At 37.5% G+C, this 27,102-nt stretch overlaps 1 protein-coding gene and 1 pseudogene across 2 annotated transcripts in view; both read left to right on the top strand.

Annotated features, from left to right (window-relative positions):
- The window catches only part of LOC147537746 (uncharacterized), a 98,675-nt gene extending 78,372 nt beyond the window's left edge, over positions 1 to 20,303 (top strand). The window contains exon 2 of the mRNA XM_086642116.1: positions 17,505 to 20,303. Coding sequence (XP_086498242.1) covers positions 17,720 to 19,270 — 1,551 coding nt within the window. The 5' untranslated portion in view covers positions 17,505 to 17,719 and the 3' untranslated portion in view covers positions 19,271 to 20,303. The remainder of the gene's footprint in view (positions 1 to 17,504) is intronic.
- Positions 8,771 to 13,188, top strand: LOC147537747 (transcription initiation factor TFIID subunit 6-like; annotated as a pseudogene). The gene is made up of 12 exons (XR_015226156.1): positions 8,771 to 8,974; positions 9,504 to 9,590; positions 9,903 to 10,004; positions 10,083 to 10,191; positions 10,660 to 10,763; positions 10,841 to 10,978; positions 11,056 to 11,151; positions 11,260 to 11,384; positions 11,630 to 11,762; positions 12,254 to 12,379; positions 12,462 to 12,582; positions 12,659 to 13,188. The product of XR_015226156.1 is annotated as a transcription initiation factor TFIID subunit 6-like (transcript).
- Positions 20,304 to 27,102: the final 6,799 nt, after the last annotated feature.

Raw genomic sequence — 27,102 nt, 5'->3', positions numbered from 1 at the left:
GAGAGAGATCTTGATAAAAAAATATTTCAAATCTAAATTCTCTGATGACTGAAACTTCACTACTCTCTGCAAATTTGTCTCCTATAAACAAAAATTACAAAAACTTATGAATAATTTATAAAATTAATAGGTAGATAATACTAATCACAAATGAAAATTAGACAGATGATAAGAAGTTTAGATTTTGATCTTTTCAACAAAAACTGTTTAGCCCTTTTCGACTGTAATAAAATATAACATTCATTTCGCAAAATAAAAATGAGTGAAAATTGAAGAAGTTGAAAAGTTATTAACCGAAAGAGTTGGAAAAGTATGTAATATACATTATGAAATTGAAAATCTTGGAGATCCTGCAATCTAGAGTTGGTCACAAAATCTAGAAAAAAACTAAACATTTCATTATTTTCCTAAACGAGTACCTCAACTTATCGAACACCTCGGCTCTAGAGTGAAGCATATAAAATGATCAAAAAGAACATATATTTACCCTAATTAATAGTTTGAGTTTCTTAATAAGTACATCTCAAGAAACAAAAATACAAAAAGAAAAAACTCAGATTGTATGTGTTACCTGTATAATTTGAAAACAAAACTCAGTTTGCATATTGCAAATCTAATAATAAATATTTTGTAGAAATAAAATAAATTTATAATTTTCTTTATACACTATTTTCATATTTCACTTTGACATGTCAAGAAAACACTTCAGAGTACACCCTTTTCTAGTCTTGATTCCAAGCTACTTCAATTCCATTGACTTCACCAAACGCCTTATATCTATACAAAAACCACCATAACTATTAAAATCCATAACAAACACAAGGTCTCCGCACATAAAAATTAAAAAATATATATATAATTTTAACTACATATACATCGTTTTGAAAGTACTTCGTCCAAGAATCCCTTTCTAATACGAATAACAACCAGATAAGAACAAACCAATTGGTATTTGGTGGGTTATAATATGGGAGAGACAAATGTGTACCTGCAAGAGAGAATAGTGTTAGAAAAATAGATAAATTTGTATTTCTATATCGCAATATCTGAGAGACAAATAAGTACCTTCAAGAGACAGATATTAGTGAAAGAAATTGGGATGATTATTTAGCTCATTGTAATTTATAATGGTGAAGAAGTAGAAGAGGGGAGTTACAATTTAGTAATGATGGAGAATAAATTATACTAATGGTGAAGAGGAAAAAGAGGGATAGTCACAGTTTGGTAATGAAAAAATAAAACATAACTAAAAATTGGAGGGAAAAAAACGAGTAGCATTGAGACGTTTTATTTCAATTTTTATGACCTGTATATATAATATAGTGATAATAATAAAAATCTAATGGCTATGATTAGAAGATAAAATATTGGATGGCTAGTTGTTTCATATCATATCAAAAATCATGCTTTATAATATGAAAGATCATGGAACCTTTTGGTATTTCTAAGTGTAAAGGGTATACTAAATAACCATTAACTCTAAACATCTAAAGGCTACGTGTCACCATCATCCATATGTTTGACCCAATTTCTCATATTCTTTTTTGAACTTTTCAGTTTTTGTTTAGAGGGAGTAGAAATTATATAATATTTTTAATGACATTTATTATATATAATGGTCATTTAGTAGAGGAGGTTTTATGGGTGCTTTGTGAGGGTAAGACATAACCATTAACTCTAAACATCTAAAGGCTAGGTGTCACCATCATCAATATGTTTGACCCAATTTCTCATATTCTTTTTTGAACTTTTCAGTTTTTGTTTAGAGAGAGTAGAAGTTATATAAATTTTTTAATGACATTTATTATATATAATGGTCATTTAGTAGAGGAGGTTTTATGGGTGCTTTGTGAGCGTAAGACATGTTAGGGTTGAGATTTAGAGATAGTGAATCAGACGGTCATGATTTTGAGATATATAAAACGGATAACCGTGATAATGAGTGGGTGAACGAATTATGTCTTTTTTAGGGAGGTAATGGATCTAACCGTCAAGATTTAAGATCAAACACAACGAACGACCGGATTTATCTATTGGTTTGTCCCAGTCAGCACAAAACATTGTGTTTTGTTATATAGATAATTATGGTCAAATGTGGTTTTTGTTTCGTATCTATTTACTTAAAACAAGAGCCTGCTCATATTTGACAACAACTAGAGTGGTTAAATATCTAACCATGTCAATGGTCTACAATCCAATGGTAAAGCTAGACAAAGAGTTGGTAATGGTTGGGAGACTCCTTAAAATAAAATAATTGTCATGGTCCAAATGACGAACTCATAAGTTATATTCTTCCTCTGTGATATTGTGACTTTGTAAAGTGATATACGAAATTGTTCGTGCCGGAGGCACGGGTCATGCCTAGTATATATCATATATGTAAAAGAAAGTTCGAACATCAACTTTTGCATTACTTGATTTAATCTTGGAAGCTCAGAGATACTTCAATAATACCAATCATTCATTCATTAGTTCTTTCATACAAACTTGAAATTATTCTTAAATACACCTGTAACAAACTCTAGTAATTGAAGAACCTCTTTGTTTGATCTAACATCAGTGTTCAACCTTACAAAAATAGGCAAGAATAAATAAATTCCAGTAATTACAACGGAACAGGTCGTCGACAACCCCGAAATAACTCGAAACAACTGCGACCAACCTTTAACCATACTCTTCTTTTTTAACTCAACCTCCAAGACCAAACACACTCCATGAAGAACGAAAAACAAAAAGACATCCCAATTAGGTTTACTTCGACCTAAATAAAAGAATATCAATTCATGCATAAGACCCGATACAATAAAAGTTAAAATTAGGGCAAAAATAGACCCCGAGTCCAAAAGGTGTTACCTTTAAGGAAGAAGAAATAGAAGAAGAATATGGTATCTCCATGGATCCCCAGATATTAGATCTCATGAGATATACGAATTTAAAGCCATTGCAAACTGATGATAATAATGCAATCCAGATTTCAAATTCCAAATAATTCGATTTCTCAATGAATTGTGGGTTTGATTTTTGAGCAAGATCTAGGAGATGCTTACTCAGATCTCAAATAATTTTCTTGATTTTGAAGGTGGGGTTCTTCAAGAAGGCGAAATGAATGAAGAATTGGAAGAAGGGGAAATTGCAGAGTTTTGAATCAGATTATTTATGGGTTCCTTTTTTATTCACTATAGCTGTGTTTTGATATATCGTTGACATATGAAATGTAATATTTTTCTCATACAATGTGGTTGATTTACCGCACAATGAACATATCTGGTCTTCAGGTTTTACCTATTTAGTTTGGGATGCCCATTAAGCTTTTAATTGAAAAATGTCGGCGTTTGTGGAGGTCTTATTAATCCAACGAAGCAAATAATTGTTCCATTAGATCCCAATTTTTAAGTATCTAAAATCTAAATATTGTCTACAAATTGATGGTAACGACCACCTTTCCTAATAGTACTTTTTGGTCGAGCCTACTATACATCTTGTTGATTTGAGCGCTAGATCCAACAATGGGAACTTAACGAAAGTTTAAACTGTTGGAGGAATTCACTCTTCAAACTAACTCGGACAGTTGACCTTTTCCTTTCCAATCCTTGCACTACATACACCATAGGGATCATAAACAAGTCGAAATAGCTCTGAAAATTTAAACTTAAGTTTGTCATAAAAATACTAATTTAGGGTCCTAATTGGACATTATAAGGGCCAAACAACGATTTTTTCAGATATGGGAGGCAAAAGGGACTTATAGTCCTTCCTAGTGCCTGTATTAACAGAGTGGTAACTTTTTCTATTGGTCGCGGCTTTGGGGAATAAAGAATAATCTCCGGGGAATAAATTCTCTAGGGAATCCATATGTTTTTATACATTTTTGGGAGAATATTTTATTTTAGTCCAAAAACTCACTTGATCAAACATTGAACCCTAATATTCATCTTCTTTATCACCTTCACCACCACAACTTCTTACCATCACCATTCCGACCACCATTGCCACCTCTTGTCTTTCCTCTCTCTCCCCTCTTTGGCTTCCTTCTGTCGTCGCCTGGTCTCATCTTCCTCCCTCTCCCTCTTTTCCTCATCTTCCTTTTCCCTCTAAATTTCCTCAAACATCTTCTCTTCATCTTCCTGAGCACATGAGATACACTCTAGTATAATCGATTCAGCCTGAGATCTTAACAATGAATTCAATGTTTCGTTAGGAACATTTAATGACATAGCCAAGCCATCCGAGTCTAGTGTCTGAAAAACCAAGCTCTTTCCTGCTAAGAACAGATGATGAATTTTCCTTGCATTTCTGTTGAATCCCTTGAAACTAATGAATCATTGTTATATGACATTGAGCAATTGGCTGGAATCTTGGAACAACAAAAACATCACCCTCTTGTACCTTAAATCTCATGTTATTGCACTCTATGTCATTTGTAATGCTTAAACACACCACATCGATCAAACGTCCATGTGTTACTATTGCTATCTCACTTGCTCTTGGATTCCAATGAGGACCCATCATTGATCCCTTCATCACAAACATACAGACAGGTGATCAGTTGTTACATATATATATATTTGGAATTGCATGGCAGGTGATCTCTCTATTTGGAATTGTATTGCGGCTTGTGATTTCTTCATTTTTTTAATGTTACTCAGTAATTCAGATGCCTAACTCGACCATGGCTTAGGCTTCATGAAGCTTGTATTCTAGATGAAGTAGATGAGATAACTTAACCATGGCTTAGGCTTCATGAGGTTTGTATAGGTTTGTATTATAGACAAAGGAGATGAAGAATGAAGATTAGGGGGTGATGTTTGATCAAGTCAATTTTTTGACTAGAAAAAAAAAATATGTTCCTAAATCAATATTTATCGACTAAATCTTTATTCCTCGGAGAATTTTGTTTATTCCCCAAAACCCCGGCCTTTCTATTTCATCATCTTCCGGGAGAATTACTGAAACCCCGAGTTTTTAAATGCTCTTTACATAAATCCCCACCTTTATTTTATAATTACTAAAACCCCCATGTTCCTTCAGATTTAATGGAATTAAGGCGTTAGTGAGAGTGAATCTACGTAAAAACCCATTGGTTAAACGACCCCCTCTTTCTTAGACCAAATAATTGGAGCGCCTTCGAGCAAACACGCATGGGCGTTTATAACCCTGACCATCGACCAGCAGCTTCAAATCTATAGGAAACCACGGAGTTCCAAATCGATTCTTCCCCAACCTCCATGTTGAACTCCCAAAATGGATGGTGAATGCATCTCTCTCTCCCTCTCTTTAACGATTTGGAGCTAGGGTTTCTGTCTCAATCTCTCTAACGATAGAAAATCAGGAAGTCAGCAAGGTGTACTGTCTCTCTCTAACGATTTTTGAGCTAGGGTTTATCCAGGTACTCTCTCTCTTGTACTCCATTCAAACTACTAGGTTATGTCTGAAATTGATTGATGTAATTACGAGCTAGGGTTTATCGAACATAGAAACCTTCTGTTGTCATCAAACCTTATAGAGGCAAAGGCATTGGTAAATTTCATTCACTTCTTTTTCTTCATATTTTAATGTTATTATTCAGTTACTCAAATTCATAGTAATCTTGTTCTCTCTATGAGACTCTATCTATACTTGCTTTAAACACCAGGAACACAATAGTCACTCTAAAATAAAGACACATGTTATAAGGTAGCATAAGAAACCCGAAAATAAATGATAGGAAAAAAGCAATATATCACACAGTAGCACAAGAGTTACTTGTTTCGGTTGTAAAACCTTACTCCAAGGTGAACAATGGTCAGATGAATGTATGAGCCATAAGATTATATAGGATTCTCAAGAGCTTTCTTAGTTTGTATCTCTAAAACCATAAAACCGAAGCTTCCCCTATATAGTACTGTTCTAATTAGTTGTTGGTCATTTTTTGTGCCACACTGATGACTACGTGCCCGATCGTATATGCTATGTTGTCCCTATTAGTATTTTTTTTGAAAGATTAGATTGAATATAAGGAAGAAGAAAGAATATACAACGAGAAAGAAAAGATGAGAACTTGGGGAACTTGTTACATTACCCAAGTGTCCCAATTAACAACCATATCAAAAAAAGAAACATCCTTGAATTCTATAGCAGTCCTAGACCAAGCGAATATAGTTCCTTTGATATCTTCTATGTCGACTTTGCTTGTCAAATTAGCTTCCTTGAAGATCTTGTTGTTCCTATCCTTCCAAATATTCCAAATTATAGCTGCCGGAATTAGAAGCCAAATACGCCTCCTAGACTTTTTCACTTTCATGCCCGACCATTGTTCCAGCAGCTGGTCCAAAGATCTTGGACAACATCATTGAAACTTAAAGGTATTAAGGAAGAAATTCCACAAGTCTTTTGCTACCTGGCAATGGAGGAACGTATGATTAACCGATTCCTCCTCCGATTTACACAACACGCATCTATTGATCAGGATCAGCCCTATTCTCTTCAGATTGTCCACCATAGGCAGTTTTTGCAAAGCTGCTGCCCAGATTGTGAAATTAATTCTTGTAGGAATCTGATTTTTCCATATCATCTTGATTGTTGCAGAGCTTAACTGAGCTTCCTTGCTAGAGACTCCGAGATAAAAATTCTTCACATTTAATGCTTCCTCCTCTTTGACCCTCCAGACCCTACAATCTGCTTCGGTTGAAAGGTGCTTAGACTCAATGATGGCCAGAAGATCGGCAACCCTCTGAATTTCCCAATCGTTAAGATTCCGACGAAAGTTTACGTCCCAGGAGTTGTTGATTTCTTGATGAGGCTATAGGATCCCGCAATAGTCTCCTGTTCGATCAGGTAAAGATCTGGGAATGAATCCCTCAAAGTGCTGTCCCCTATCCATATATCATTCCAGAAGCTAATCTTTTCTGCATTACCGAGCTTCCGCTTTGTAACATTAAGATACCTATTGACTTTATTTTGGATGCCCCTCCATACGCCACAACCGTATCGCCTTTTCTTCTTGTTCACCTTCCAATTTGATAACTGAGATCCATACTTTTCAGAGATAACCTTGGTCCAACCTTTGCCTTGTTCTAACTCAAATCTCCACAACCATTTTGTTAATAGCGCTTGATTCATCTCCTTTAGGTCTTCTACACCTACTCCCTCTTCACTCATGCTATGGCAAATGATGAGCCATGATACCCAATGCATTCTTTTGACCTCCACCTCGCTGTCCCAAAGGAAATTGCTCATCTTTCTTTCCAACTCCTTCAGTGTCCATGGTCAGTTGTTTGTTCCTTTCTCCATGGGCTATATTGATTTCTTTGTAATTGAGCGAATATGCTGGAATGTTTATGCTCCAGACAATAATAAAATGGAAGAAACTTATAGCTCTCTTTGCTTAACAGATATTTTAGAGAGTGTCATTTTGTTAGATGAGTCAATAATGCTACTGGTTTAGGTTATAAGCAGGAACCAGATTCTTTTTTAATAAGAACACACATAAACATAAGAACTAAAAGTACTAGAAACATAAAATGAAAATTACAAATACTAGAAACATAAATACAATAGACATGACACGTCATTAAGACCTAAATTTAAGTTTTTGTGAAACTCCTTCGCATATAGCATCTAACGTGATACTTAATTTTGATTTTCTTTTCTTCGCTATAACATCGGACAACCAAGAAATTTGTCACATTCTAGACATTTCAAAAATGGGATGCCATCGTTGGGAACTTTCTGTGAAATGAACAACTTCATCTTACCTTTACATCAGTTTTTATTACATGCATACAAATTTTTCACCAAACGAATTAGGTTTGCCGGATAACATCACTTTCCTAATTCCATTGCAATTGCCGCCTGTGCATCTTGAATACGTCCATGAACAATCAAGCACCGAATGTCCGTATTCATCGCAAAGTTGACAAACATGGTGGAAAAATCATAATCATATAAATAAATAAAAAGAACTAGAGTAAAAAAAAACTACCTCTTGTTGGGATCTTGCATTTTGATACACATTTGATGAACTTGAAGAAGCCACTAAGTAAATGCTAAGTTATTGTTGTTGATGGTATGGGTGAAGTTTTTAGGGTGGTTTCGTGGGTTTAAGTAGGAAAAATAAGGCTAAAAAAGGAGCTAAAAACGGACATAATTTGGTGTTATCTTGACCCTTCATTTTGATATTGTCCCTTCATTTCGAAAACCGGGTGTAAAATGTAAATCTGTTAGTAAAGGTGGTGTAAAATGTAAATCTGTTGGTAACGGTGGTGTAAAATGTAAGGGGGGCAAGAAAGTAATATTTAAAATATTAAAGTTAACTTTGACGGAACATGGGGGTTTTAGACTTTTAGTCATTATAAAATAAAGGTGGGGATTTATGTAAAGAGCATTTAAAAACCCGGGGTTTCAGTAATTCTCCCTCCTTTCTCCATCTCGACCTCTTTCCCGGAGATTTCAATTCGCCGTCGCATTCCACTCCACCGTTGCCCTTCAGACTGCACCTTTAAACAATTATTCTCTCTCTACTTACCGATTGAGCTAACTTTGGTTACCTAGGGTTTAGATATCTTTCTATATTGTGATTGTTGGTTTACCCACCAAATTGATGAGGGTTTTAGTGTTTTCATCAAATTCACCCATACTTTAATTGATATCTGAAATATATGAACTTTAAATTACTTGGGGAGATCATTAAAGCAGCTGAAGTAAATGAAATAGAATAAAGTTTCATCCTTTGATATATTGAAAAATGGGTTTAGAAATTTTGAGTTAAACTAGTTTGATTACATGACGTCAAGTTTTTCTAGAGCGTGAAATAACTGCAGCAATAATATATGTGTGGGTAGGCTTCTTTGATACCGAATTCATGAGATTTCACTGAGGAGAAGATGAGTATTGTACCGAAGGAAACGATTGAGGTAATTGCACAGAGCATTGGCATTAACAACCTCTCTCCTTATGTGCTCCTGATGTGGAGTACCGTGTGCGGGAGATCATGCAGGTACTTACCTTGTGATTTTCGATTCAGTTTTACTGTTTATTTTTCATTATGTTAAGACTTAAGAGACAGTTATGTTGTAGTTCGACTGTTTTTGTGAATTTGCTTTCCGTTAAGGGGTAGGTCACATAATAAAACATAAATTCTTTTCCTTTTTTAAGTTAGAAAACTTGGAATCGATACAGTCAGTGAGGAAAGTTGAACTTTGACTTGTTGAAAGAATTTATGACTTATCATGTGCCTTTAGGGAAAATGGAAGGACTCTCCTGTTAAAACACCCATTTACCTGAAACTGAAGGAGAAAAATGCAACCATTATTCAAGTGGAATGTGGAAGAAACTTTAATTTGTTTTAGGAGTTACGGCTATATCTAGTTGCTTACCTTTTTGCCATATGACTTTCTTAGGATGATTTGTTTCCTAGATCTAGCTGATCATGGAGGAGCTAATGAAGTAATATATACCGAAATAGTGTTCTTTTTTCTTGTAGTAAGATACTGAATTTAACACGGCCCGTTGTCCTAATGTTTTAGGAGGCAATCAAGTGTATGCGGCATTCAAAGCGGACTATTTTGACAGCAGACGATGTGGATAGCGCCCTTAGCTTAAGAAATGTGGAGGTATTTTTCTACTGCAAAAAGACTGGTCGTTTCTGGAGTTCCTGTTCCTTCTTGCTAATCACTATCAAGAATGTATCCTCATGCGGACATCTCTATTTGTCTTACGCACATTTCAAAACAACTCATGCATATAAGCTGATCTTCATTCATGTTTCTTTGGTGTTGGTTATGTACACCTTCGGATGGTGAAAGTAACGAGTCTTTCGTGTTTCTTTGAAAATAGTCAGTTTTAATTTTCTTGCAGGATTTTCGTTTACCTATTTCTTTTTTTGATAAAAGTTTACTTATATATTAATGATGTTCTTCCTTCAGCCAATATATGGCTTTGCATCTGGAGATCCTTTGCGTTTTAAAAGAGCAGCTGGACATAAGGATTTGTTCTACATTGACGACAAAGATATCGAGTTTAAAGATGTGAGAAGCTGCTTCTGCCATGTCCTTGAATTTTATATTTGAATTATTTTTCCTGTCCTTAATCATTGGCTTCTTTAGGTTATTGAGGCACCTCTTCCGAGAGCCCCACTTGATACGGCTGTTATCGCTCACTGGCTAGCTATTGAAGGAGTGCAGCCAGCCATCCCTGAAAATGCGCTAGTGGAAGGTCTGCTTCTAGTTATATGTTACAATGTTTTCTAAACAAAATCAACTGTTACAGAAACTATGTAAAGAGCTCTTAAAAATGTTCTGTACACTTGGTTCACCATGCTGCATTCTAGAGGAATGTAGTATGATTCTTAGTTTTGTCTTCAATCTTTCTTATGTTTCTTGACGTCAACAATCATTTATATCAAATTAGATTTTAACTGGAAATTGGAAAAGGTTCTTCATTTGGAATTTAGGATAAAACCTATATACAGTATTTTAGGTTGCTTCCTGAGAATTGATATTGGAACTTCAAACATAATTTTAGAGAAGAGATTCCGTCTCCTGCTTCTCTTATGTTTTACATATCTGATTTTCTTTTAACTTCACTACATGTTGTTTTCATATGGATCTATTATCTTGCTTCATATGAAGGTTATATCATCCTTGCGAAACTAACTTTATATTGGCCATCATTTTCGTTTAGCACTAGTAGCACCTCCCGATAACAAAAAGTCTGAGCACAAAGATGATGGTCTTCCTGCGGATATTAAACTGCCCGTTAAGCATGTCTTATCTAGGGAGCTTCAGGTAAAAATTGTGTTAAATTTGTAGCTTTTCGTTTTTGACTTAACATTGACTTATTTAAAGTGCAATTTTCTATGCAGCTATATTTTGACAAAATTACCGAGCTAACTGTCAGTAGGTCCGAGTCTCTCCTTTTCAAAGAAGCATTAGTAAGCTTGGCTACAGATTCTGGACTTCATCCATTAGTTCCATATTTCACATACTTCGTAACTGACGAGGTAAAGTTCTTGTTTTCATACTGAATAATACGACGCGAAGTATATATTCTCACATAATTTTCCTCTATTTACCTCAGGTTACAAAGAGTTTCAACGATTTTCGTCTCCTCTTTGCTTTGATGCGCGTTGTCCAAAGCCTTCTCCAGAATCCTCACATACATATAGAACCTTATGTAAGTTCAAATGGGATTTAGTTTATCTGGATATACTTGCTGATGTGTAAGATCTTTGCTTCAAAGGTATACGGCGTGCATATCTAATGATGCTTTAATATCTATCAGCTGCACCAGTTAATGCCATCTGTGATTACCTGCCTTGTTGCGAAAAGGTTGGGTAATAGGTTTTCTGACAACCACTGGGAGCTTAGAAACTTCGCTGCAAAAATAATTGCTTCAGTATGCAAGAGGTAAGATTTTGAGCCTTGTTTGCTTTAGTTTTTCCTTCGTACTCGTATATACCAGTGTTACCTACATTGTCCGAAGACCTAATCGCATGTTCTCAACACTTCAGATCTCCATCAAGATTTACTTTGTGGGAATGCATTGCTATTATCCACTTTATTTTGTTCTTTTATCGTCAACATCATAATAGTATCTGGGTGTTTGTAACACCTTTTTATCCTTGAGATTTATCTCTATAGTACTATGGCAGATTTGGACATGTCTATCACAATCTACAGACACGGGTGACGAAAACACTGATCCATGCTTTTCTGGATCCGTCAAGAGCATTAACTCAACATTATGGTGCAGTTCAAGGAATTGCTGCTCTCGGGTCCAGCGTGGTATCTTCTCTTGCTCATTATTTTGGTGCTTTTCCTCTTCTATTATCTTTTATTATAGTCAGAATTATCGACAGAGTATCAGCTATTTTCCACTATATTCGAGGGTTTTCTCATATAACCAATTCCCTTAAGGCGTAAATCAGACTTGTAAGCCGTAAAAGGTTTATCCGCAGTTCCAACAAGTTTGTGAAATTTGAGGCTTTTCTCTACTTCTGAGATTCTCTCGACATTTTAATAAGCAGTTTTCAACTTCAAGCCATTTATTTCTATGTTCTTCTTGTCTCCCTCTTTTCATCTCTCTTTACCCTTCGTCTTTGCTTTGGTTTAACCTCCAGAGACGAGCTGCTACACCTAGCTTTCTATCTGACCTCTTCAATTGTATGATTTAGTTTGAGTTTATTTGTTATATTACCTTCTGTTAGATGCAGTTTCCTATTTCTTTTTTCAGTTAGCGTTTTCTTATCAATTATTGGTGTATCTTAACTTTGTAGGTACGTCTTCTGATACTTCCAAATCTTGAGACTTATCTAAAACTTCTCGAACCTGAGATGCTTCTTGAGAAGCAAAAGAATGAGATAAAGAGGCATGAAGCGTGGCGTGTATATGGGGCTCTCCTGGTCAGTTTTTCTCATCTATTGCTTTTGAACACACTTCAGATACGTCGCCTGGAATAGCCACTAACAAAGAGAAAATTTCCAGTGTGCAGCAGGTCGGTGCGTGTATGACAGGCTGAAGTTGTTCCCAGCTCTGCTATCCCCGCTAACTCATACAGTATGGAAGACCAATCTAAGAGTTGCAACTACAAATCCTACAATGCCAAGTAATTATTATTAGACTTTTTTCTTCGATAAATGATATAAACTGTGATTTTTAATTCTTCTTTCAATTCAATGAAGATAAACAAAAAGCAAGCACGGACAATTTGATGCAGCAACCACCTCAAAAGAGACTAGCAACTGATAGCTTAACACGCGCATTGCCAACGAACATGCAAGTAGATGGATTTTCTTCGATAGGGGAATCTATAATGGGTGCAGCTTCATCATCATCATCCGGATTGATACTGAATCAGACCATTGCTGGTGGCATTGGCAGCAACCGCAGCAGACTAGAAAAGAAAAATGGTAGTCGGGTTTCACAGAAATCGGCTGTTCTAACTCGAGCATGGAAGGAGGATATGGATGCTGGTCCTCTGCTGTCATCTTTGTTCGAGTTATTTGGTGAAAGTATTTTATCCTTCACTCCTTCACCTGAGATGTCTTTCTTCTTGTGATTTATCAATAGGTAAGGTGATCAAGATTGTTATTTAGAACTGGAATAGGCATGTAAAAATTGATCAATTAGAGATTGTCTTAAGATCACAACTCTGTTCATATCAACAACTCCTTTTAAGTTATTTACAAGATTTCTGTTGGAGTTAATCTCACAACCCTAAGCCTAACTCAAATTTTCTTTGTCGATGTTTTGGGAAAACAAAGAAATTATCCCGAGGAAACAAATTTTTTTTTTTTGTAATAGTCCTCCAAACATCATCCACTTTTTGTCTTTTTAGTTTCTTCTTCCCCCTTCCCCTCCCACTTCCACCGTCAATTCCAACGAACTCCAGCACCAACTTTGTTCGTCATCTCTTTCCACTGCTTTTCTCTAGCACCAACCTACCGCTTTTCTCTAGCACCAACCTGCCTGAAACCATCGTCTAGAAATGAGACGGAGGGTTCTGGCAAAGGGGACCCTTCTGCCGGAACTAGTGGTGGCCAACGGGCCGTAACATGGCGGCACGGCCCGTTTGACAGTCGTGGCGTGTTTAGACTTTAATATCTATGTTTAGCTGCCGTACCATTTTCGTGGCGATTCTAGCCGTCGCTGTGCCGAGTCGTGGCTAATGGGTCAGCTGTTGCCAAACTTAACAAGAGGAACCACTAAATAATTTTCAAGTCAAACGTTCTGATCTTTGTTTAGACTTTAATATCTATGTTTATTTTATTACTTAATAATTTTATTAATTGATAACTACTTTCAACAAAATTACAATAATATTTTGTAAATTAAGTACACGTTTCTAACGGGTTGGCGTGGCGGGTCAGGAACGCCACAGGTTGTGTTTCCGTTCCTAACGTGTCGTGGTTGATGGGTCTGAGAGTTTAAAATCTCAGACCTGCCCCGACACGCTTGACCTGTGACGGGTCGACACGGCAAGCGACGTTTCGTGCCGTGTTGCCTTATAAACGGGATGTGCCGGTCTGTTTCCGGGGCGACACGACCCGTTGGCCACCACTAGCCGGAATTTAGACAGAGAGAGAAAGAGAAAGCGGTCACCCACTCGTGATCTTCAGTCCTGGACATGAGAAAGGTGTGTTGGAAAGAAATATTTTGTTTTCCCATCCAAGGAAATTTTGTACCCTGGAAGCTCCTCTTGTTTTGCCTTTGGGGTGTGACTAAACACTGAATAATGAATTTCTTGGTTCAAGCCCCCATTTTTCATTCCAAGAAACCCTGACCTTGCCAATGCCCAATGGAAATGGTGTTTGTTCGGTTTATACGAGTTGCAGGTTGCCTCCTAATGGGATATTGATTTAGAGACTGCCCCAGGGTTCCAGTAACTTCTGAAGTGCTAGTTGACACTCTTTCGGTTTCCTCCTTTAGATTAAGGATGATGGTCCACCTCCCTTTAGATTAAGGATGATCGTCCAACAGATTACGACCCGACTATACCTCTATGTCCAAGCGTAAGTGAAAACATGAAAGCAAGACGAACTCAAATGCCTCTAATTCGACTGAGTTTGCTCTAAAAAAGCGAAGTACTTCCAACGAAATATGGAAGTTAGTTGTGGAACTAGAAGGTGCACCTCAAATTAGATGAATTTGGTGCTGCCAAGGAAGCCCCGTGTTCTTTCCTATAAGCTTAGGAGTGAAAACCATGCACTTAAGTTGTATTTGAATATCGTGAGAGGAGAAAGAGAGAGAGAGCGAGAGGAGGGTGATTGGCAGGGGCGGGCCCACATAGGGGCCCGTGGGGGCCTGCGCCCCACGGCCCAAATGTGAGTCCCTACTGTAGTAGTAATAAAGGGGGTGCCTATTAATTTACAACCAAGTAAGTAGTAACCAATGCAAAAGACCATCCCAACTTTATTGGTAACTATTTTCTTTGAATAAAAAAGTCAATGGCCCACCACAACATTTACTTCCATTAAAAAAATTACCACTTTCCAACTTGTCACATCAAAATTTAAGGGTTTTTTTAGCTTACCCCGTCAAAATTAATTGGTAATTGAGCTTACCTCCTTCAGTAATTGATAATTGAGCTTACCCCCTCAGATTTAGATATTTTGTCAAAATTACTAAGGATATGTTTGGTACGTGATAATAAAATCATAAAATAAATAAGATATAAACAAAATCAAACTTTACTAATCATATTCCCAACCAAATCAAACAATAAAATGAGGTAGAATCTCTAGGAATCATATTGAAGAATAGTTGTTCTTGGTAGTCACAATTATTTCACGTATGATGTGACACGAAAATGTCACATTTAAGGAGCCTAACATAGACTAATTAGTCCTTTTCGAGTGTTATCAATAACATTTTATGTGTTTTTCTTGTTTAGGTACCATATTTGGAATAAAGAACTTAATTCGGAATAAAGGGAGCGAATTATCACTATCATTTCATGTACCCAAAACGAGAGAAAAAGACTTCAAACAAATCAAATGAGAAGAGGAGTCAAAGACGAGTCCAACGGTGAAAACGGAAGTCAATTCTGAGTTCGGACGGGGAAGTTGTGAAAGAAAGAAGTCGAGGTTCGGTCTTAAAACAAAGATGCTATGAAGGCACCCTCCTTTGGTTATAATTCTAGAAGACACCCTCTTGATTTCCAAGTGAAGATTAAAACCCAAGCCCAAAGAAGATGAAAGAAGGAAGAGATTTTGGAGGCACCCAATGGACTCAAGTTTGAGTCAAAGTCAAGGTTGACTAAGTCTAGGGTTTGAGTCAAATACACTATTCATCTTCTTCTATCATCATTCAACAACCAAGAGGAGAGAGAGAGAAGGAGGCAAGGGGCTAGGGTTCTTCATCACTTAGTAGAGTTTGAGAGAGAGAAAAAGAGAAGAAGGAGTGCCGGCCAAGGCTAGGCCGGCCTAGCCTTGGCCGGCAGCAGCTCGAACTGCTCGGGAAAAGCTGCTAAGCAGCACAGCTCGGGAGAGCTTCAGACCAGGCCGGAGCAGCACTTGCTAGTCGCGACCAGCAGCATAGGACGCGTGCAAGCAGCTCGGGTAGCTGCTGCTCCTGGCCGGATGCAAGGTAGCTGCTGCATCTGGCCGGTCTTGATGCTTCATAGCTCGGGACGTGCAAGGGGTAGCTGCTCACGGCTCGGACGTGCAAGGACAAGAAACTCACGGCTCGGGACAGTGTCCTTTTGGCCGGATTCCATGGATTTTGACCGGATTTCTTCATATTTTGGCCGGACTTATATGAGTTTTCCGGCAACCTTCTTGGTTCGAAACCTTAGGGCTTTTGCTCCCCATCATCTTGGCTAGCTTCCCATGTAGTTTGATTTGATTTTGGACAAGAAATTTCTAGAGAGAGAAAGCTTGATGAAGCTTTAATGGTGGATGTTCTTGAGATGGAGAAGATGATGATGAGTGCTATGGGGAAATCTGATTTTTACTCGGGGACACCCAAATTGCATTTTTTAAAAGGAAATCCAGAAAATCGCTACGGGGAGATCGACTACACTTAGAGACTCATTTTTCTCGACGAACCTAGCCTCGAGCCACATCGAAAAAGGGGGATTTCTCTTATCATTTCTTTTCATTTATTACTTATTCACCATGTTAGTTAAATCAAGTGTGTCGATTATATGAGATGAAATGTGATGAATTTGTGATTATGTTTAATATGATTTGATGTTTTGATTATGAATTGATGTTCATTTGATTCGATTATCGTTTTGATCGTATTTTCATGTGTCTTGTCAAGCACTTCGCATAGTTAATAGACGAAACGAAGTATTCGATATCGATCGTAGTCTAAGTCATATTTTCATGTGTCTTGTCATGCACTTCACATAGTTAGGCGACTAGACGACACTTTCGGTGACTCGGGATTAACCGAATTAGGAGTTTGTTTGACTAAGTATGATCTCCGGATATACGTAGTACTTAGAAACATCTACTTTAGGAGTCGAACATCGGTTATACTTCGATACATTAGATTGGATCATACGTAGTCGTAGGTTTATCATTATGGATTCCCGGACTTCGACACCTCTCTCGCTTATTTGTTGCTCGAATCGAGTCTTGTTGCCTCCCGACTCTTGTTCCTCCGACTCTTCTCTCGACTCTTCTCTCGACTCTCTCTCGACCGTTTACTTTTATTATTTAGTTAGTTTACTTGCTTTATTCTTTTTGTTACTCTTACAATCAAAACCCCCCATTTATCTTTGTTTCCCTTCCTTTTTAGTCTAAGTTAGCTAGTGATACCTAGGCCGGCGAACGAGACTCCTTCGTTATTCAAATCACCTTCTTATCCTTGGATCGACTCCGGTTTTACCGGTTACTACTTGATACCTCCGCTTGGGTGTGCAACCTTTTCGGGTGCATCAAGTTTTTGGCGCCGCTGCCGGGGATAGGTTTAGTAGTTAGGATAGCGTTTGTTGTTTTGTTCATTAGTCTTGTGTTAGTTGCTTTCTTAGACGTTTTCTCTTTATTTATTTTTGTAGTTTTTTTATCTTCTTTTTAGGTACCGTTTTCGAGAAAAGAGCCAAAAGCGGCATAAAGGCGAGGGAAAAAGGAAGGAATCGAGAAGTTAAGAAGAAAGGCGAACGAAACGAGAGGAGCACTCGATAGTATCACATTTTATCTCTTCCTTTTTTACTTGTGTGTGATTGTTTAGTTCTTTAAGTGTTAGCTCCCATTTTGTAATTGTGTGTTAGTATCCTTGAACATTGTGAGATCATGGCAAGTTGGTCATTTGATGAGAATGACCTTATGCGAACCCTTTCCAACACTAGTCGACCATCTACAAGTCATCAGGACTACTCAAATTTATATAGGAATGTTACGACTAGTGATAGGAATAGGCGAGTTGAGTCTGACCGACCTAGGATGACCATGGGTGAATATCGACGGATGTATGGAGTCGGTCAGACTCGTCATGAACATGGTTTTAGGGATTATGAGCATGAGGGTAATCAACCCCGTAAGAGTCTTCGAGACTATCGACAAGAATTTGGGATGACCACACCTTCATGTATGAATTCGTCATTTGTTGAGGACCGTAGTGCTATTAGTATTGATCGACCACGTCGAAGTCTTCGTGACTATCGACAAGCATATATGAACGGTTCACTCACTGATGACAATTCTCGACTCGATGATTCCACTCAAAGAGTCGAGGCTAGGTATCTACATGAAGGTAGTGGAGAAAGGACCATGGAGACCATTAGCCCGGTTTGTGTTATTTGTGCTAGCTTAGACCACTTGACCGAGTATTGTCCCATGATCGGTATTTCGCGAGAGTCTTCGTCTAGTTATACTCATGTGCCTTATTACGAGGAGATGTCTGAAGGAACTCTCCAAGCATTGTTAGAGTATCAAACTAGATTCAATCGAGATATAAAAGAGATCACGGAATGGATTCTCAATATTGTTGATAGAATTGAGTCGGAGCCTATCATCGACGAGGAAGGGGTTTGCGCACCCCAAACTCAAGAGGAGACTATGAATGATGGTGAGGGTAATACACCTAACTCTAGTCTTAAGTTAAATGTCGAAGAAGCTCTTGATAGACCCTTAGAGCATGAACTGACCGATGAACCTTATTGCTCAATCCCTCGACCATTGTCATCTCACCATGATCCGACTACATTAGATTTTAATGTTCAGGATGATAGCTCTATGAGCAAGTTTGGGGATCACACGATGTTGAACTTTCCAACTTTTACCACTTGTGATTATCTGGATGGATTATGTAGAATGGAAGGTGTTATGCCTAACTTTGAGGCTCCCGATGCCTTTAAGGATGTCGATAACATAGTAGTTGAAGAGATAGCGGATAGCTTGTTGGATTACTTACCTAAGGAACTTATGGACCTTGACTTGGTCCCCGAGCCTATTGCCTTACCCTTAGAGTCTAGTTCGACCTTCCACGTGATCTCAGACTCGGTTGTTGACCCCTTATGGGACACTTCGGATGTCTTTCCTAGCATGTCTAGGGACTTAGTGGATGTTTTATCTACTAAGCTTGAGTTTGATTATTTGCCTCGGACTGACCTCCTCCCACTTCCCTTATATGTCGACCCTTTTGACGACTTTTTAGTCGTCGCCCCTAGCATCTTTGCGTACTTAGTGGACCGTGCATCCACTAAGTTTGGGGATGGTCTCTTTTCGCTTTTAGTCTCACGTGCACTTATATGGTTCGATATTATTGTGAGACTTTTAGCATTTGTATATAGCTTTCTTTGGGTTGACCCCCAAATCTTCCGGCTTTTACTATATGATCGTTAGCCGACTAAGATTGGCCTTTGATGTTTGTGGGTATCATCTCTGGAAACCCTCCACGAGACATAACTCGTGCTCTTGTGTGAAAACAAGAGAATCAAAGGCTAATTGCATAGCTCGATGCAATCGTCTATACCCGCGTTAGTGGTAGACTTTATATGGTCATGTCTTCTTTTGTGCTTCATTCTCATTATATTTTTGAATATTTTAGGAGCATTTCTTATATGTTTTACTTCTAAGGCATGGTTTATTCCAAGTTTGGGGATGGCGCGAGCTTGGCATCAACTTGGAACCTCTTTATACATGAGCTTTGGTAGTATCTATTTTTATCTCCTTCGGTTATGGTAATATCTCTCCACTCTTCTCTTTAAATTGATGTGCCTCTTTATCTTTTGGTGAGTGTATGCTTAGAACATTGAGGACAATGTTAGTTTTAAGTTTGGGGATGCGGGATATGACCATAACCAATGCATGACCATGGGTTTCAAAGACAAAAGGGTTCAAATTAGCCAAATTTTGAAAATTTTTGAACATTTTGAGTAGATTTGCATGTGATTATAGTGATAGTTTTAAGAATGTTGATGGATATGTGTCGAGTTGATGAGTTTTGTGATTGCTAATGGTCTTTGCATGAAAGTCGAGTCCTTGAGTGTTTGTGTCATGCTATGGGAGTAACATCTTAGTGAAGAAGAAACATCTCTAAGAAACCTAGAGTAGTCATTAGTGGAGACTTAACCCATGTGAGAGCTCAAAGCCTAGATTGTCCTTCGAGTGTACTCTTCCGCGCTAACTCCGAGTAGAATGAAGAGCTACTCAACCTCGTAACTATAAAAAGAGCTCATTTGATCTCGTGTGCTCAACTTTCTTAGCCACTAGGAGTGACATTAGGATAGCGAATTAACCTTTCCCTTGTAGTCCATGAAACCCAATAAGAGTGTCAACTAGAGGAAGGCGGATACTCCATCACCATCCATCATCTTATATCTCGAGAATGAAGACATGAGAAGAGAGAATGAAGAATGTCAAAGCAAGTATGAAATGGAAAAAGTTGATTGCAAGAATAGAGTTGTGTGTGTTGTATTTTGTTTTGGTTGATTGTATTTGTGTTATGAAAAAGAAAAAATAAAAAAAGTGAAAAAGCGAAAAAAAAAGTGATGAAAAAAAAAAAAGAAGAAAGAGAAATGAAATAAAGTTGTTTATGTTATGTCTGAGCATGTTGGCCCTTTTGTGTGAGTGATGTGATTGTATATATGTGTGTTTGTGTGTATGTTCATGAATAAGTATTCGAAGCAAGAAACGAATGTGGAAGTGCTTAAGAGGTTCTATCATGAAGAGTTCGACATTCTCGGGAATCCTCCATCATCATCCATCTTTAGTATCCGTTAACCTTTGGAAGGCATTCTTAGAGGGTAGAATGGGTGAGAAGGGTGAGTGAGCTTCCCCACTCCGTTTAGTGGTTAATTCCTTCTAGGAGATCATTCGTTCCAAAATGTTGTCCTTGATGGTCCTAAAAATAGGTCTATTCCCGCAAGTATACGGGGTCAAGTTATAGTATTGAAAATAAGATCGAGTATCGTCCCAAGGGATAGGTAGGCAATTTCGGATATTGACGGCGAGTTTAGCCCAATGATCAAAATGTCAATAGCTAACTTAGACTGAAACACACACACCCCACTCATAAATTTGATTTGATTTGCAAGAAATAAGAAAACAAAAAGAACTAACTAAACTATCTAATTAAAACGGGCGAGAGAGATTCGAGAGAAGAGTCGGAGGAACAAGAGTCGGGAGACGGCAAGAGTTGATTCGGGCAAAAGTTAAGTGAAACGGATACTTCGATCCACAAGATTGACAATGACAAATACTATGTATTTATTCGCATGAAAATGTAATTAACTTCACCCACATTGACAATCCTAGGTGTCATATATAACTCGAAATCTAACATAATGAACTATTTAGATTTCGGAAGATATTCTTTAATAACACAATTCAAAATCAAGAATGTATGATTGACTATCATATAAAACTAATTTCCTACACTATCATTCAAGATCTAAAAGGCATATCTCATCTAATAATTCAATAAAAGCATGAAATATCTAATTATAATACATGAATGACAATAAGGTTATAGAATCAACATGAAATGACAATCAATAGGCATCGACTATCAAACTTACACATACTATCTAATGGATTGAGAATGAACAAGTATGACACTAATAAGCATAATATGTCCAATTAAGTGTAATCGATCAAACGTCACTAAGTATCGATTATCAACTAAGTACACATTATCGAACTTCATGTCAATTAGACGATTAAGATCGAGGCTTCTAGTTTATAAAACTAGACGAAGACAATTAAACTCACATGTAAACAAATAATAAGCCAATCATCACATTCAAATCATGCTTCAAGAGTATCCGAATACGAGAGTTCATGTATCGAAATCCGGGAATCCATAATGATAAATCTACAACTATGTATTGTCCGATTTACTGTGTCAAATACAAGCGATGTTCGACTCCTAAGGTGATGTCTATAAGTACTACGTATATCCGGAAATTATACTTAGTCAAATAAACGTCCTAAATCGGTTAATCCCGAGTCGTCGAAAGTGTTGTCTAGTCGCCTAACTATGCGAAATGCATGACAAGACACATGAAAATACGATCGAAACGATAATCGAATCAAATGAACATCAATTCATAATCAAAACATGAAATCATATTAAACATAATCACGAATTCATCACATTTCATCTCATATATTCGACACACTTGATTTAGCTAAACATGGTGAATAAGTAATAAATGAAAAGAAGATGATGAGAAATCCCCCTTTTTCGATGTGGTTCGAGGCTAGGTTCGTCGAGAAAAATGAGTCTCTAAGTGTAGTCGATCTCCCCGTAGCAATTTTCTGGATTTCCCTTTAATAGTGAACTTTGGGTGTCCCCGAATAAAAATCAGATTTCCCCATAGCACCCATCATCATCTTCTCCATCTCAAGAACATCCACCATTAAAGCTTCACCAAGCTTTCTCTCTCTAAAGATTTTTCACCCAAAATCAAATCAAATTACATGGAAAGATAGATCAAGACATGGGGAGTAAAAGCCCTATGGTTTTAGACCAAGAAAGTTGCCGGAACACCATGAAAAATCCGGTCAAAGAAACACAAATTCCGGCCAACCATGAAATCCGGCCAAATAAACTTAGATCCGGGCCAAAGCACCATGTCCCTAGCCGTCCCGTGCACTACCCGAGCTTCTCCATTGACTTTGTCGGCCAAGCTTTGGCCGACCTTAGTGATGGCCGGCCAAAGCTTGGCCGACCCCTCCTTCTTCTCTCTTTTTCCCTCTCTAGCTCAACTACTAAACCAAACCCTAAGAACCCTAAAAAGTTGATGATTTGGTGAAGAAACCCTAGCCACCTTCTCTCCCTCTTGCTTGGGTGTTGAATCAAGAAGAAGATGAATAGTGTCTTTGACCCCCTTTTCTCTAACTTGAGTCAAAATTGACTAAGTCTTTAAACCACAAATGGGTGCCTATAAAATCTCTACCCAATTCTTCTTCTCTTAATATTTCTTGGGCTTGGACTTGGTTTTGGGCTTTGATTTAGAAACCAAGAGAGTGCCTCCATCCTTGTCTCTACATCTTCAAATTCTTACAAAGGACTAGAATACCCTCGGACTTCTTTCTTCCACATCTTCCCCGTCCGAACTCCGAATTGAATACCGTTTTCACCGTCGGGCTCGTCATTGACTATACTTGTTATTTGATTTGCTTGAAGTCTTTTACTCTCATTTTCGGCACATGAAATGATAGTGATAATTCGCTCATTTTATTCCGAATCACATGCTTAACTACAAAATAAGTACCTAACATGAAAAACACATAAAATATTATTGATAACACTCAAAAAAGACTAATTACTCTAAGTTAGGCTCTCCAAATGTGACATTTTCGTGTCACATCAGTCCTCACCCCTTTTTATGTGTTGAGTCCATGTTTAGTGATCACACTCACACATACGAGCGAACCATTCTTGAGTGATTTCATATTTGGAGTGTATGTCCGTGAGGCCAAAGTCGAGGTGAAATGTACTAAACTAGGGATCAAGGCTTTGTGACTTCGGAACATAGATGTTGCTTATTATGGGTTGACACTTACACTTTAGGGTAAGATCATTAGTGAAGAGGTCTTTAGCTTTCACATGAACTTGTTTACTTGATTCATTATGTTTTGACATGCTTAAACCTTTCATTATATGAATCATTCTTATCTATGATGTGGTTGTTGGACCCTTATGCATTTGAAACTCGATGTTTGTGGGCATCATCAATGAAAACCCTCACGAGACCACACTCGTCCACTAGGGGTAACCTAGGGGTTTAACGGCTTGTTGCATATGCTAAATGCAACCGGGATTCCTCCGAAAGTGAGTTAGGCTTTTATTTTGTTTTGTTTGCTCGAGGACTAGCAAAGTTTAAGTTTGGGGATGTTAATGTGACACGAAAATGTCACATTTAAGGAGCCTAACATAGACTAATTAGTCCTTTTCGAGTGTTATCAATAACATTTTATGTGTTTTTCTTGTTTAGGTACCATATTTGGAATAAAGAACTTAATTCGGAATAAAGGGAGCGAATTATCACTATCATTTCATGTACCCAAAACGAGAGAAAAAGACTTCAAACAAATCAAATGAGAAGAGGAGTCAAAGACGAGTCCAACGGTGAAAACGGAAGTCAATTCCGAGTTCGGACGGGGAAGTTGTGAAAGAAAGAAGTCGAGGTTCGGTCTTAAAACAAAGATGCTATGAAGGCACCCTCCTTTGGTTATAATTCTAGAAGACACCCTCTTGATTTCCAAGTGAAGATTAAAACCCAAGTCTAAAACCCAAGCCCAAAGAAGATGAAAGAAGGAAGAGATTTTGGAGGCACCCAATGGACTCAAGTTTGAGTCAAAGTCAAGGTTGACTAAGTCTAGGGTTTGAGTCAAATACACTATTCATCTTCTTCTATCATCATTCAACAACCAAGAGGAGAGAGAGAGAAGGAGGCAAGGGGCTAGGGTTCTTCATCACTTAGTAGAGTTTGAGAGAGAGAAAAAGAGAAGAAGGAGTGCCGGCCAAGGCTAGGCCGGCAGCAGCTCGAGCTGCTCGGGAGAAGCTGCTAAGCGGCACAGCTCGGGAGAGCTTCAGACCAGGCCGGAGCAGCACTTGCTAGTCGCGACCAGCAGCATAGGACGCGTGCAAGCAGCTCGGGTAGCTGCTGCTCCTGGCCGGATGCAAGGTAGCTGCTGCATCTGGCCGGTCTTGATGCTTCATAGCTCGGGACGTGCAAGGGGTAGCTGCTCACGGCTCGGACGTGCAAGGACAAGAAACTCACGGCTCGGGACAGTGGCCTTTTGGCCGGATTCCATGGATTTTGACCGGATTTCTTCATATTTTGGCCGGACTTATATGAGTTTTCCGGCAACCTTCTTGGTTCGAAACCTTAGGGCTTTTGCTCCCCATCATCTTGGCTAGCTTCCCATGTAGTTTGATTTGATTTTGGACAAGAAATTTCTAGAGAGAGAAAGCTTGATGAAGCTTTAATGGTGGATGCTCTTGAGATGGAGAAGATGATGATGAGTGCTATGGGGAAATCTGATTTTTACTCGGGGACACCCAAATTGCATTTTTTAAAGGGAAATCCAGAAAATCGCTACGGGGAGATCGACTACACTTAGAGACTCATTTTTCTCGACGAACCTAGCCTCGAGCCACATCGAAAAAGGGGGATTTCTCTTATCATTTCTTTTCATTTATTACTTATTCACCATGTTAGTTAAATCAAGTGTGTCGATTATATGAGATGAAATGTGATGAATTTGTGATTATGTTTAATATGATTTGATGTTTTGATTATGAATTGATGTTCATTTGATTCGATTATCGTTTTGATCGTATTTTCATGTGTCTTGTCAAGCACTTCGCATAGTTAATAGACGAAACGAAGTATTCGATATCGATCGTAGTCTATGTCATATTTTCATGTGTCTTGTCATGCACTTCACATAGTTAGGCGACTAGACGACACTTTCGGTGACTCGGGATTAACCGAATTAGGAGTTTGTTTGACTAAGTATGATCTCCGGATATACGTAGTACTTAGAAACATCTACTTTAGGAGTCGAACATCGGTTATACTTCGATACATTAGATTGGATCATACGTAGTCGTAGGTTTATCATTATGGATTCCCGGACTTCGACACCTCTCTCGCTTATTTGTTGCCCGAATCGAGTCTTGTTGCCTCCCGACTCTTGTTCCTCCGACTCTTCTCTCGACTCTCTCTCGACCGTTTACTTTTATTATTTAGTTAGTTTACTTGCTTTATTCTTTTTGTTACTCTTACAATCAAAACCCCCCATTTATCTTTGTTTCCCTTCCTTTTTAGTCTAAGTTAGCTAGTGATACCTAGGCCGGCGAACGAGACTCCTTCGTTATTCAAATCACCTTCTTATCCTTGGATCGACTCCGGTTTTACCGGTTACTACTTGATACCTCCGCTTGGGTGTGCAACCTTTTCGGGTGCATCAACGTACGCCAAACATAACCTTTGCGTTTTTGTCACTAATAATAAGTCTAAGGGGGTAAGCTCAATTACCAATTACTGAAGGGGGTATACTCAATTACCAATTAATTTTGAGGGGGTAAACTCAAAAAACCCAAAATTTAAATGTCCCATTATGGCCCTATCCTACTGAATCTGACCGTGTACGGGTGTATTTACCAATAACCCCACTTATTTCCCTAACCATTAAATATTATTTTCCTTAGGCCTAATTTCTTTAAAAATCTTGTAATTCTTTATAGTTAGCCGCTTCTATTTTACTTAAATCCTAAATTATTTCAATTAAAATTAAGTTTCAAATCTACCATCTATATAATAAAACAGAAGAGAAAACGATGAGACAAACATCATTTTCTTAGTAAAGGATATTGTCTAGAAGCCGTTCTCAAAATTTAAAATATAGTCCTTCGTAGAAATAAATTACCTATTTAAAAAACAATAATCGTTTCCTTCTTAAAAATAAAATAATTAATTTAAGAAAAAAAAAATTCAAGGGTTAAAAAAAGAAATTAAAATCTCTCTCTCTCAATAAAATAATAAAAATAATACTCCGTAACTAATACAAAAAAATATTTTATTAGTTAATAAAAATAACAACTAATAAAAATAATAAGAAAAAATAAATTTTGTAAAATCTCTCTCTCTCAATAAAATGATAACTAACTTATGAGAAAAGAAACAAAAATAATATTAAAAAAATAGTAACTAATAAAAATCTCTCGCTCTCTCTCTCTCTCTCTCTAAAATATAACAATAAATTTCGTAACATTTGATTGATACAAGTGTCCGTGCCTTAGGGCACGGGATATACCGTAGTTATATACTAATTTTAATTCTAATCAAATTAGAAACAAACAAAGACATAGAAGTATTAAATTTCGGTACTCAGGTTCTCTTACAAAATCGTATTCTCGTCTTTTCTTTTGTCGTGACATCAAAAGAAGACAGGTATCTGATTTTTCTTTTCTATTCTTATATGATTTAAATTAAACTTTTTATATTCAATAAGTTTATTAAAGTACGTAATACTCAAGAAACCACAAATATACATCATTATCGTGTTGAGCTTTTTTATGTCATTGATATGCAACTTCAGGAGTTAAATAATCAATTCAATTAGAACTCGCCGAGGACAACTATAAATTTGTAAACAGGTAAAATGTTATGAATCAATAAAAGTCATTTTGTTATAGCATAAGAAATTGTTATTTC

Source organism: Eschscholzia californica, unplaced genomic scaffold (genome assembly GCF_041429995.1).
Source record: "Eschscholzia californica isolate CP2 unplaced genomic scaffold, dmEscCali1.0.p SCAF_5, whole genome shotgun sequence".
NCBI classification, from domain to species: Eukaryota; Viridiplantae; Streptophyta; class Magnoliopsida; order Ranunculales; family Papaveraceae; genus Eschscholzia; species Eschscholzia californica.
Note: the sequence above shows the minus strand (reverse complement) of the source record. Positions and strands in the feature narration are given on the sequence as shown.